This window comes from Chrysemys picta, chromosome 1, assembly GCF_011386835.1.
Source record: "Chrysemys picta bellii isolate R12L10 chromosome 1, ASM1138683v2, whole genome shotgun sequence".
NCBI lineage: Eukaryota > Metazoa > Chordata > Testudines > Emydidae > Chrysemys > Chrysemys picta.
In genome coordinates this window covers 221,424,464-221,436,992 of record NC_088791.1, presented here as the reverse complement: position 1 = coordinate 221,436,992, position 12,529 = coordinate 221,424,464, and the positions used below count along the sequence as shown (strand labels likewise).

General features: G+C 38.9%; 1 protein-coding gene across 1 annotated transcript; it reads left to right on the top strand.

Annotated features, from left to right (window-relative positions):
• The first annotated feature begins 3,338 nt into the window (after nucleotides 1-3,338).
• On the top strand, nucleotides 3,339-5,584 carry TMSB4X (thymosin beta 4 X-linked). Its single transcript, XM_005287768.5, has 3 exons — nucleotides 3,339-3,436; nucleotides 4,712-4,825; nucleotides 5,126-5,584. The coding sequence occupies exons 2-3, from the start codon at nucleotides 4,726-4,728 to the stop codon at nucleotides 5,158-5,160; spliced, it is 135 nt and encodes a 44-aa protein (XP_005287825.1). The 5' UTR covers nucleotides 3,339-3,436; nucleotides 4,712-4,725; the 3' UTR covers nucleotides 5,161-5,584.
• Nucleotides 5,585-12,529: the final 6,945 nt, after the last annotated feature.

The window sequence follows — 12,529 nt, the reverse complement described above, 5'->3', positions numbered from 1 at the left end:
GCATTGGTACCTTCAAGTGCACTTTGAAGTTTCCTGTCCCCTAGAGTATTTTGCAATGGATTAGTACTGGATGATCAAGCACCTTTCTCACAATCACAATATACCTAAAAAGTATGGCACTAAGGTACGCAAATTCTGTAACTCCCATCACTAATAAAATATGCCCTATAGAGATACATTTACAGTCAGAAATTACTTCCAGTTTATTTCCTGCCATTACTCAATAAGCACATTCATTTCAATGGGAGAAAAATGTCAGCATCAGGTCATAAGTGTATTACAATAAACAGGCTTTCGGCTAAATATCCCAGCCTGAGTGCATGGGAGCAGGCGGGACTAGGGAGGGTGGCAAGTTGAAGCTGAAAGACTAGCGCCCTAGCACGGCTCTGGCATTCGGAACCATAACTGAATCTAAATTTGGGCTAGATACTCAGTGGGTATAAATCACCACGGAAATCAATGGAGCTCCTCTGATTTATGCCAGCTGGGCATCTGTCCCAAACTAAGAAACAAAAGATGAGGTACCTGCCACTGGGCCAACTGCTTTCAGAAATACAGGCCCAAATCCTGTAAACGCTCACACGCATGCCTAGCTCTAAGCACATGAGTATTCCCTTGGAAGTCAATGAGAGTACAATGAGATCACTCACATACTTACAGATAAGCACATGCATAAGTGTTTGCTGGAGCCATAGAAGTGAAGAAATAGGCAGTCTGCTCAGGGAATTTTCAAGAAAAATTTGCACTCAACTCTTTAGCAACATTCATTTCAGTGGTTACAAAGATCCTTTTGAAAGCCCAAAGATCTGAGATTGTAGAGCCATAATTGACTTCATACCCTGTAGAAAAAGGCTAATAATTGGAATATTTTAACTATTCAGATTTACAAGATTCAACATTCACAAAATTTGCAAGTAGTGAAATAATCATAATGCTATCCTATAAATCTTGCTCACATATTAGCAAAGTTGCTTTGTGTTTAATAAAGAAAATATTCCAGGATCCTTTTATTATGAAAATCTAGAATAAACATCTATGTCCCAACCATTTCTCAAGAGACTTTAGTACTGTATGTTCTTTCCCATTTTCTTTTCTAAACAGTTCCTTTGGCCTTCAGTCTTGTGTGTTTCCCAGATCATGGAAACAATTTCTTGACCCCTTTTGCCCCCATACATGGGATTGCCTCCTGTGTGAACAATATGTTAAATCCTGGCCCTAGTGAAGTCAACGAGACTTTTGCGGGGACTCCAATGGGGCCAGGATTTCTCCCTATGAAATTAAGACTCTGTGGATTTTATGGAGCCTGCCTGGTAATAGGTGAAGGCAAAGCCATTTAGCAGCCACTCTGTGTGGCATGCTCCCCTCAGGAACTGGCATAGATTTATTCATAATGACCAGTGTAAATTAAGAACAGGAGTACTTGTGGCACCTTAGAGACTAATTTATTTGAGCATAAGCTTTCATGGGCTACAGCCCACTTCTTCAGATGCATAGAATGGAACATATAGTGAGGAGATATATATATACATACAGAGAGCATGAAAAGGTGGGAGTTACCCAACCAACTCTAAGAGGCTAATTAATTAATTAGTGTAAATTAATGCTGCTTAGGAATTGTGGCTTCAAATGCCCGCCAACACACATACACACACAGAGGTTGCCAGGGCGTGGGGCCAAGGAGCAACACAGCGGGCAGCATGGGTCTCCAAATAGATGTCCCAGGATCAGCCAAGATTAAATGAATTTCCACATACACAATTCAGGACCCCACAAACCTTGCCCTTTTGGTGTGAACTGTGAAACTCCCTTTCCCCCATTCTCCCGGAGACAATGAATCAGGATAGTTAAAATTCAGAGATTTAACTTTTTCGCGTCTATTTTTGCATGGATAGTTTGGCGCACTGTCCAATCCTGTATACACAGAAACAATATTCCAGCCATCCTCCCCTCCCCCATATCCAAAAATGACCCAAACATCTAGACCCTCGTGTTCTCACAAATGGATCATTTTACTTCTTTAGATGTGCTGCTTATGTTTGCAATGCTTGGTGCAAGGAGGCTTGAAATATACAGCATGGAGAGGTCCCAGGCTTTGCTTAGCTGAGGCCTAGTATTGTGGAAATCCATATACCATGCCTCTGTCTGCCCTCCAACCACAAAGAATCAGAACTTGAAGCACACAAGGAGATGCATGGTTTGTGATAACCCAGCTGTAGTGAATGGAGCTAGGGGTGGAGAGGGGCAAGTCAGGGTCTCCTTAGAGCTATTGTCTGCTGAAGCTGGGAGAAAGCCTGCCTATATGATTTCTTTCTTTCACTCGCAGCACAATCGCAAGGACAGCAGGGGGGCAGTTCCTGGAGTCTGCTATCTGATAGAGATGAGGTTTTGTAAGTGAGGAAATTTGAGTAACATGAGCAGTAAGAAACTATTGCTCAACAAAAAGAAATCTACAAAAAGTTTGAGCAAAAATATACCAGGGTTTTGGAAATGCAGCACAATATGGTCACAACATGGCTGCAGTTTCTCTGCAAAATGTAAAAAAACAGCTATCACTGGACCCTCCCGCCTTCAGACACACTAAGAGGAAGTAAAAATGAAGAAAGAAAAGCAGCAATTACAAACAGTAAGCACTTTGTTATGCTATTTTCTGGAGCCAGCATATTGTTGCCATTGATTTTTTAAGCAAAACTTCCCATTAATTTCAACTGAGATTTCTGCTTAATAATGGGTGGCATGATATGGCCCAGAGTTATCATCTGTTAAAAAGGTATTGTTCTAACTAGAGTGATTTTAAAATGGGATTCCTCCCCCCCCCCCCCAGCTGGGATTTTAGCACCAAATGCAATAACCCACCTGATGTCAGACAGTGTTCAAGGGCCAGAAGACAATAATCGCTGTCAACAAAAATATAAGGGGAAAATCCTTTCACATCGACATGAAGGGGAACCATGGAGTGACATTGTCATTTCACCCCCCTCCCGCCTTCCATCATTGCATTAGGACCACAGAGATAGCATCCCCCTGTGTTGTATTTACGATGCCCGTTTTCTAGTACGGGGGTGCGTGTCATGTCCTAGCTGCTACAACAGGCCTTGCCTTGTGATAGTTTGGCATTAGTACGAATCTCACACCCACAAATTCCCTAACATTCTTTTCAGGGACAGCTGTCTACAAAACGAATGCTTTCCATGGGGGAGCTGGTTGCTGGCTTTTGCTTTTTTAGCACGGTGTAATAAATAATAATAGTTAATAATAACAACATACAAAAGGAAGCCAGGAAGTGGGAGTGTAGAGAAAGGGTTAAGCCGACTAAAATGACATCACTCTCATTTGCATAGAAGTGAGGATATAACCGCTCATGCAGAGACAGCGCTTATACTACAGTCCAGAGCAGCAGCTGCAAAGACTTGAGTTACTTCTGTGCAGAGCATCAGTGGTGAGGCTACAATTTATATTTCAACTATGGTTTTCTTTCCCTCGCTCTCCCCTTTTATTAGCATGCATTTCCCCGTGTCTGTGCTGAGGAGTGTGGATTTTTAACCCAAGTCCTTCTTCAACGCCCTTTGCTTTGTTACTAAATTTCAGGATGGAATATTCCTGATGCTTTCAAATGCACCCAAGAGATGTTAATTGTAAGCCAGTGCTTAAGACTAGTGGCGTCGTTAAAGTTGGACAGATTGAGTGAAAATGTTAAATGCGAGTCTAAGGAAAGAATGGGGGAAGCCCTCTCGATTTCCTTTGTTCTGGCTTGACAAAAAAGGCTGGCATCTTTGTCGACACTAATTGACTATTTTAGTATCTGTGACCCACCAACAGGAGATTTTGTTGATCTACGCATTACTTCTTCCTTCCCTGCTATTTAGAAGGGAATTTACTACAAGCAGATGTGTGCTAAAATCTCAAACTCCTAATACAGGGAGGGGAGCAAAGGGAGGTGGTATTGTTTAAACCTTCCGCTGCTGAAAGAGGGGGTGAGTGTTTGTGTGTGCATCTGTACAAGAAAATCTTTGTTTAAATCCAGGCAGCGTTGAATGTGTGGCTGCATTGCTGAGAAGGAGAAAGGCAGCAAACAGAGCAAGGGCGGTGGTTTGAGCTTCCTCAGACTGCAGCTGCATGCAGTTCTTTGTGAGGAGAAAAGAATGCAGGACTTCATCCAAATGTGCTAAGGGAAGAAAGAGCAGACAGACCCCAAGGTGGAGAATGTGATTAGCATAGTCCACTTGCTTGGCATTGGCATTATTTTACATTTTTAAATTTGTGTGTGTGCATTAAATCTTTTTTTGAAGATAAATAGCTTCTTCCAGGCACTATCCTCCTATTGTTCTCTTCAGAACAACGTGGAAACATTGAAGAGATTTTAATGAGAAGAAAACAGTCTCAACAATAGGCAATTGTTTTGATAATGGATTACATTTCCACTTTTAAAAAAATGATCTGATGATAAAACAACATATTTCCTGCATTGATTTTGTTTTAAACTCCTTAATCAGCCTTGGCTAGATTTGTACATACCATTTCACCCCACATGTTACACGATGAATTTTATTTCGCTGAATATATATCTTATTACCAAAAAAAAAAGAGAGAGGCTATTACGTACCTCTTAAAGAGGGAGTTGGAGGCGGGGTTGCTGGCTGGAGATCAAGGAGTGAGTAACGCATTTCTGAATAAAAGGTGGAGGAGTCTAACTGTCTTTCCTTTCCACGTACAGATTAATCTGCAAAAATGTCCGACAAACCAGATATGGCTGAAATTGAGAAATTTGACAAGACTAAATTGAAGAAAACAGAAACGCAAGAGAAAAATCCACTGCCTTCAAAAGAAAGTAAGTATGTATAATTTAACAGGGAGAGGGAAAAGGCAAGGAAAAGATAAAGACAGGGTAGAGAGACAGTTTTTATACATGTACATTATGTGAAATGTGTATGATTACTGAATAGATATAAAATTTCTGAACCACTGTAAAGTTACATGTAGTACATTTTGCAATTAAGATAATTTTCTACCAATTTTATAAATCTACAATTGATTTCTATATTCCATAAAAATATAAAGTTTATATTTAAAAAAAGTAAAGTACTTCATCTTTATTTTTAAAATTCTTATTTTTTTTCCTCTCTTCCAGCAATTGAACAGGAGAAGCAAGCGGGTGAATCGTAATGAAATCTGCCCTTCCAAATTATGCACTGTACATTCCACAAGCATTGCCTTCTTATTTTACTTCTTTTAGCTGTTTAACTTTGTAAGATGCAAAGAGGTTGGATAAAGTTTAAATGACTGTACTGCCCCTTTCACATCAAAAAATAGAGAGAACTACTGACACTGAATGAAGGCGCGCTGCCTTTCCATCTGCCTGTCTGGGTTTGGTCCTGGTGGCATGAAAGAGCTTGCATGTTGATGAAAGAAGAACTTGGGTGGGACTACAGTAAACTAGTAACACACGAATAAATGCAAAGCTGTACCAAGGTCCTGCGAGCTGTAAAATGCAGTTAATCGAGTGCCATTTTTTTTTTTTTGTTCAAATGATTTTAATTATTGGAATGCACAATTTTTTTAATATGCAAATAAAATGTTTTAAAACCTGGATGGTATTGATGTGCTATCTTTTGGACAGTGATATCACAGGATGAAGCGTAAGTGCCTGTGTTAACGTGTGGGATGCTAGAAGACCTTTGGAGATTATTTAAAAAAAAAAAAAAAAAGGACCATGTTTTTGGCTCTTGATATATGTTCTTGCCAATTTCAGTCCTACAACACTTAAAATAGATTTCTTTCATTCCTATTTATATGCATCACAGCTAACTTTGTTTGCTTTCCTGTAAATATGCTTCGTTCTAATATTTATTTTTCAAACTTGAGATAAATCAGCATTTTTGTATTTTTTTAAAACATTTCCTTTTATAGAAACCATACTGTATCTTCACCCTTGAACTGCACTTTCTTCCCGCAAATATGTAATTAATCTGCATTCAGTTTAGTAGGCCATACAATAATAAACTGAACCTTAAATTTTTAGAATAAATACATGAAGACAGCAACAAGGGTAGCCAGACTCTTTTGCTTATTGTTGACCACTCATTCTTTGTGTTGTGCTAAAAGTAAAACTATTAAGGATCGTTTAATAAAGGGTATTCTGTGCAAATGAAATTCAGCAGAATTAAATATTGTTTGGATCTGTTCAGAACTCCATTGGGTAATGTCTGTCTTATTAGTCACTGTATGATGATCTGACCTAGAATCTTGTTTGTAAAATTTTAAATTAATAATTTGGGGATAAAATCCATGTTAATTTAAAAAATAAAAATCAATTATGGAATAAAACAATCTTGTAAACCAGGAGACAGTAGCATGCCATTTCAGATAACCTGCTTCGCAAAATTCATATGTACACATTCATCTCCCTTCCCTGTCACATGGCATTGGGTGAAATTCTGGACCCATTTTAAAGGCAATAGGCATCAGGATTTCATCCATTTTCTCCAGGATTTCATGGCTAAGCATATTGCAGCCTGAAATGACTCTTTTTTCATATGGATGTGGGGATGGTCTGTGAAGATCACTAATATTTTAGCTTATTCGGTGTATGTAAGACTTGGTCCTGCACTTTCTTCTTGATGCAGGATCAGCTGTACCCAGGGGTGCCATGTGAATGAACTGCAATGGAGACAAATTCATCCCTGGGGGTAACCCCATTGATTTCATTGAGCCTTTTCCCTGAGTAAGACATAGATCAGGGGTCTAATCCTGCAAGATGCTCAGTGCACCTAGTCCGTACTCAAAAGGTACTGGGAGCACTCACCACTTCGCAGGATGAATTCTGTTCTTGACTGACTTCTCACCAGCATGAGTGCACAACTTGATTCCTCTAGCTTAATACTTATGAATAGAATAAAGGCCCAATCTTGTAAAATGCTGTGTGGCCTTAACTCCCACTGAAGTCAATGAAAATTGAAGGCATTCAGCATCTTATATGATCAAGTGTTTAATAAGGAAGTCTACATATTCTAAGAACTGGGACTCAGTGAAATGCTGATTTAATCCATTGAAAATCTGTTGGCAAAAATGCTTCAGGATAATTCCATTATGTTTAGGGTGGTCCATTAGAAAATAAAGTCATGTTATCTTTGCTTGTGGTGTTAGATTTTTAGGCTTTCATTTTCTTCCTCATGCATTGTAGAAAAGGTACAGGAAACCAGTTAATTGAGTCTCTGAAAAATCGTTTAGACAATCACATCCTAGCTTCTGATCTTAATCAGCCAGCACAGGAAGTAGCATATGACTAAACTCAAGAGTGTTACAGTCTACGTTGTATGTATGCGAGTCGTGGTCAATTAGAGTGGCGGTGAGCATCTGCTTGCACTGGGTCTCTGCAAAGAAAACCATAGCAATATCGGAGCAATATATTTTAAAAGAATTAGAGCACTAGACACAGAGGACCAGCTCCTCAGTGTAAATTGGTATAGCTCCATTTAAATCGATGAGCTATGCTGATTTAAACCAGTTGAGGAGCTGGCCCAATATTATGTATTTGTGGTACTGTGGCCAGTAGCTTCACATTACCTTTTTTGGCATGCATTTAGATTGATGACTCATGAACTTGACCTGTAGCTATTTGATTGCAGCTTTGATAAATTATAATTCAATGTGTATGTGTGTGTGTAAGTGAATATAGGATGGCTCAGGCAGTGTGTGTGTAAGTGAACATAGGATGGCTCAGGCAAATGGTAATTGGATATAGAGCCTTTCCCTTCTAGGTCACTGGTCCAAATGCACCAGAAGTCAATAATGTCCAAAGAGTGTTACCATCTGCTGGCTGTTTGGTGGCCTATAGTATATGATGATGGATTTCCACTCCAGACGGCTAAATGCAGTGCCTTGCATAATGACAGGTTTCAGAGTAGCAGCCGTGTTAGTCTGTATCCGCACAAAGAACAGGAGTACTTGTGGCACCTTAGAGACTAACAAATTTATTTGAGCATAAGCTTTCGTGGGCTACAGCCCACTTCATCGGCTGTTAGTATATGATGAGTTTCCAGCCCAGTTTCCAGTAGAGACGTGATTACTTCACAACTGATGTGAATTAGTCCTATTGTCAGGATCCTCAATAGAGAGGCAAACCACTGAATGAATATATGCAGTCACCTAGGGTGACCAGATGTCCGGATTTTATAGGTATTTTTCTTATATAGGCTCCTATTACCCCCCACCCCCGTCCCGATTTTTCACACTTGCTGTCTGGTCACCCTACAGTCACCAGTTTTTGATGGTGATCCCTCCAGGTCAGATTTGAAGAATACTGGGGCTCATTCTCCATTGCTTTACACCATGTGTAGCCATTTATATCAGTGCAAAGTGAGTGCACAGTGGCTGCAAAACATTCCCCACAGTGTGAAAAGAGAGTTCTAAATATGGTAGCATCTTACTTTCACGTAGCACAAGTGTAAGTGAGCACATAAGGTGCAAGGCAGGGGAGAATCAGACCTACTATGATGCTCCTGACTCTTCTATAGCTATACTGTGGATAATAAACAGACGGGTTTAGGTTTAGGCTGTAGCGCTGTCAATCTAGCAACTTTCACCAGTATTAAATTCACTACAAAAATTACAGGCAAGAAACCTGGTTATGAGAAAAGGTCATTTGAAACAGAGCAGCACATATGGTTTTTGATCTCACATGCTGTGCAGCCACATCAGCCCAGCCCCCTCAGAGACAAAGTCTTTATGATGTCTGATGTGCTGTCTCTCCCACCCCCACCAGAAATGCGGCTCAGCTTTAGAGAACTGCCTAGGTTATGAAATGTTTAGCTGTGCCTTCAAGCTCTGAAGCAAATTGTTCATTTTAGGGTTTTAAATAAGATTTTTCACTGTCATACAAGCTGCAAGATATATGTATTGAACAGAAAACATACATTCCCAATATCCAAAATAGCTCCTTTGGTACTAAATTTATAGAAAAAAATTGTTGAGCCTTTCCTTAATGCAAACATTTAGGCTATTTTTGTGCAATGCTGAATGTGTGATAAAACACCACTTCCCTTAGTAACCTTTACTTCCCTAGTAACCGGGTAGAAATGAACACCGAAGACACATTTCTAGCTTTTAGTTTAATCATATGTGGCTAACACACGTAGCCATTGAAGACAATTATTTTTAAAAAGAAGGAATGAATAAGTACAAGTCCAAATGGTATATTAAAGTAATTCATGTGTTTGACTGTGGAAAATGATAAGCCAAGCTATGGGGATGATGCAAAAAATAACATAGGAAAGAGAAAGTGGGCATTTTAATTCCACATATGGTAGAATTTTCTTTAATGCAATTAAAAATATAGTTGAAGTTTACTTATTCATATACATTAGTACAAATATGCAAATCAACCTTAGAAATCTGTAAGAGAAGGCTGGGGAAGGCAGTTTCCTCTGACAGCATTTGATGTGCTTGTTTTATACACTTTGCAATGCAACAGAATGGGAAATGGAATTGTAAATAAAACTGGCTATTTTATTAATTTGTATAAAAGCAATTTTATATATCATCTCTGTGTTATTTGTACACTGTTTGACAGATTAATTTGCCACCGTCCCTGTGATATAATTATTTTTAGAAAGCATTGTTGTTAACCATGTACCTATTTTAAAGCTGTATAACTTGTGACAAGGAAGAATCCATTTTCCCTCCTGCTCTGAGTGAAGGATTTCCAAATTAAAGGCCTGATTTCAATACTGCTGCCTTGAGCTTTCAAAAATCCGGAGGCAGACCCCCAAAAATCATGAGGGTTTTTTTTTAGAAATAATACATTTGGGTTTTTTTTTAATTTGCTTTCTGTTTTGCTGTGCACTGAGGTCACATTTTCCAGCTTTCCTTCTTAGCCACAAGGACTAAAACAATGGGGAAAAAAGAAAACGCAAAACCTGAGATTCTCACAAAACCTCTGGTCTCCAGTGCTGGGGCTTTAAGAAAAATGTTATATAGTGTGAGACTCACAATACAATTGTGAGATTTGGCAACACTGAATTGGTTCTGCCACCCTTATGCACATTAAGATAGTATTTTATTGCCCAAATCAATAGGACTACTCACTACTTACTACACAGTATGAGAAGAGTCATCAAAGGAGGCTATCAGCTATAAGCAAAAATCTCTTAAAATATATGGAACCTGTTGTTCTGGGTTTTCTGATGCCTTTGGATTTATTTTCTGATGCTTTTTAATTTATTTACCTAATATAGACTGTTTCTTGTGTTGAATAATGAAAAAATGATTAGCAAATACAAGTACTGCAACGTATTTGCTGTTATTCATCTGGGATCGTATTATCTGGATGGTCACCCACTCATGACAGCTCATCCAAAAAAATTGTGTGTTATTCATCATTCTGCTGTTCAGAATGTTTAATTCCTGAAATCAGGGAGCAGAAACAGTATCATGTGACCTTATTGACCAATCACACACCATGAATAGCAAATAATTAACGTGAACAGTTCAAGAACAACCCATAGTTTGACATTTTTTTGCATAATCCTTGTGAATACTGAATACCCTTGCAGAAATTAGAATCTGCTTAGGAGGCATTTGACAATGGGGTGGTGGTAAATTAGCATGTACTATTATTTTCAATAAATAATTCAGTCAACCCAAATTTCCTGCGATGGTCTGAACCTGCAGTAGTGCCAAAATTAGAAAGATGAGACAGATGTAGATGTGATAGCTAGATTTATAGGGTGATATCCCAATTGAAATCAATACCAACATTCCCATTACCTTCAATGAGGCCAGGATTTCACCCATAATAGTTTACAAGCTGTTTTTAATAAATCTGAACACAAATTTCTATGGTGGATATGTCTTTACCCCCACTGAGCTTACACTGTTACTGGACATTTTGCAGCTAGGGCAGAGTGCCAGAGCTGTAAATCTTGCCAGCTCGTAATTGCCTGTCAGCACCTTACTGCTGTGGGTGGCATTTCCACTTAGGACAGCTCAACAGTTGTCTTCCCTCTACAATCTGATTCAAAGGGCAGTTTGTGCACTTATTGGCCACCAACCAGTAGGAAGTGCATGGATGTGTGTCTTTCTCTAAGTCCCCTTAGCCAGAAAGTGAGAGATTGTAGAGGAGATGGTAGAAATGGCCGTAAATTGGGAAATTAAGAAAAAGTCCATAACTAGAACCTAGAACATAAATAATACTTTAAAAATCAAATGTTCTTTATATTAGTTTTCACTTGATTTTGAATACTGGTGCTTATTTACCATATGTTTCGGCTTTTTAAAACATTTTGAAATGGTGAAATATTGCTGCAAAACACAATTATTAGCACTGGAATTCATTTTCAAGTCACTCTCGTTAAGTACAAATATATCTGGAGGTAATAATCATGTGATAATTGTGGAACCAAATGAGAAGTCATGTGATAAATTAATTAATCATACAACTAGGACCCTCACCAGCCCTCGGACAACTAACACATCTGATGGAGCAATAGTTCTTACTTTCCAAATTTCTGAACAGCTTCCTGCAGCTGCCATTTGAAAAACAACAAAAACAAAAAAACAAACAAAAAAAAATCTCCCAAGGAAATGTTTTTCTTCCTTTCCTCCAAATATGGAATTTCCTCTTGAAATTACACCCACTCAAAGCCCAGTGTGGAAAACAATCAGCACTACATTAATGACAGGGTTAAGGTCTGATAGCTCTTGACCCTGCAGACATAGAAATGGGAACCTTGCACTAATGGAAAGGGAAGCATCCCCTTTTCCAATGAGACATCCAAAACTTGTTTCTAGCTCTGGAGGGGCCAGACTCAAATATTGGACCTTAAATTTATGGCTAGAGAGGTCATTTTTAGAGTTTATATGGCTCCCTCTGATCCCTATACACGTAGCACATGGAACCTAAATTAGTAGGCCAGGTGGAGGGATAGAAAAAACAATCTCAATAACCTTTTTGAAAACTCTCTAAAATATTTCTAAATTAGCTAGTCTCTGGCTTTACCATGTAAGAGTAATGTGGCCTTCCTAAACTCATACAATACAAACTTTACCCCACACCACAATATTAGGCCAGCTTCTGGGGTCTGTGTAGATTAGCAGGGAGCATATGCTTATGTGGTTTTTGTGATCCATCTATCTCTCAATGCCAACTGGCAAGGGGGTTACAAAAATATCCTGATTCTGGTGTGTACATTCTGGTTCACCAAAGAATGTCATGTGAGGACATAAATAAAAGCCAGGGATATACTGGTCATTGTTATGGCTGTGAGGTGTATATACAGATACTATGTACGGAGTTATGTATGTATACTGAAAATATGTTCTTAGATTCTGCATCACAACAGAGGTGGAGAAACAGGTTTCCTGTCAGACAAGAGATATTTATTCACCCACCTCTCTGTTGGATATAAATTAAACTTTGCAAGCTAACACAGTGGACTCCTATTTGCACATGAAATTATTGAAGGGGTGTGAATGTCAACAGGAAAGAACACACTGGAAAAATAAACCGCTGGGGGGCATATTGTCGCTAATTACA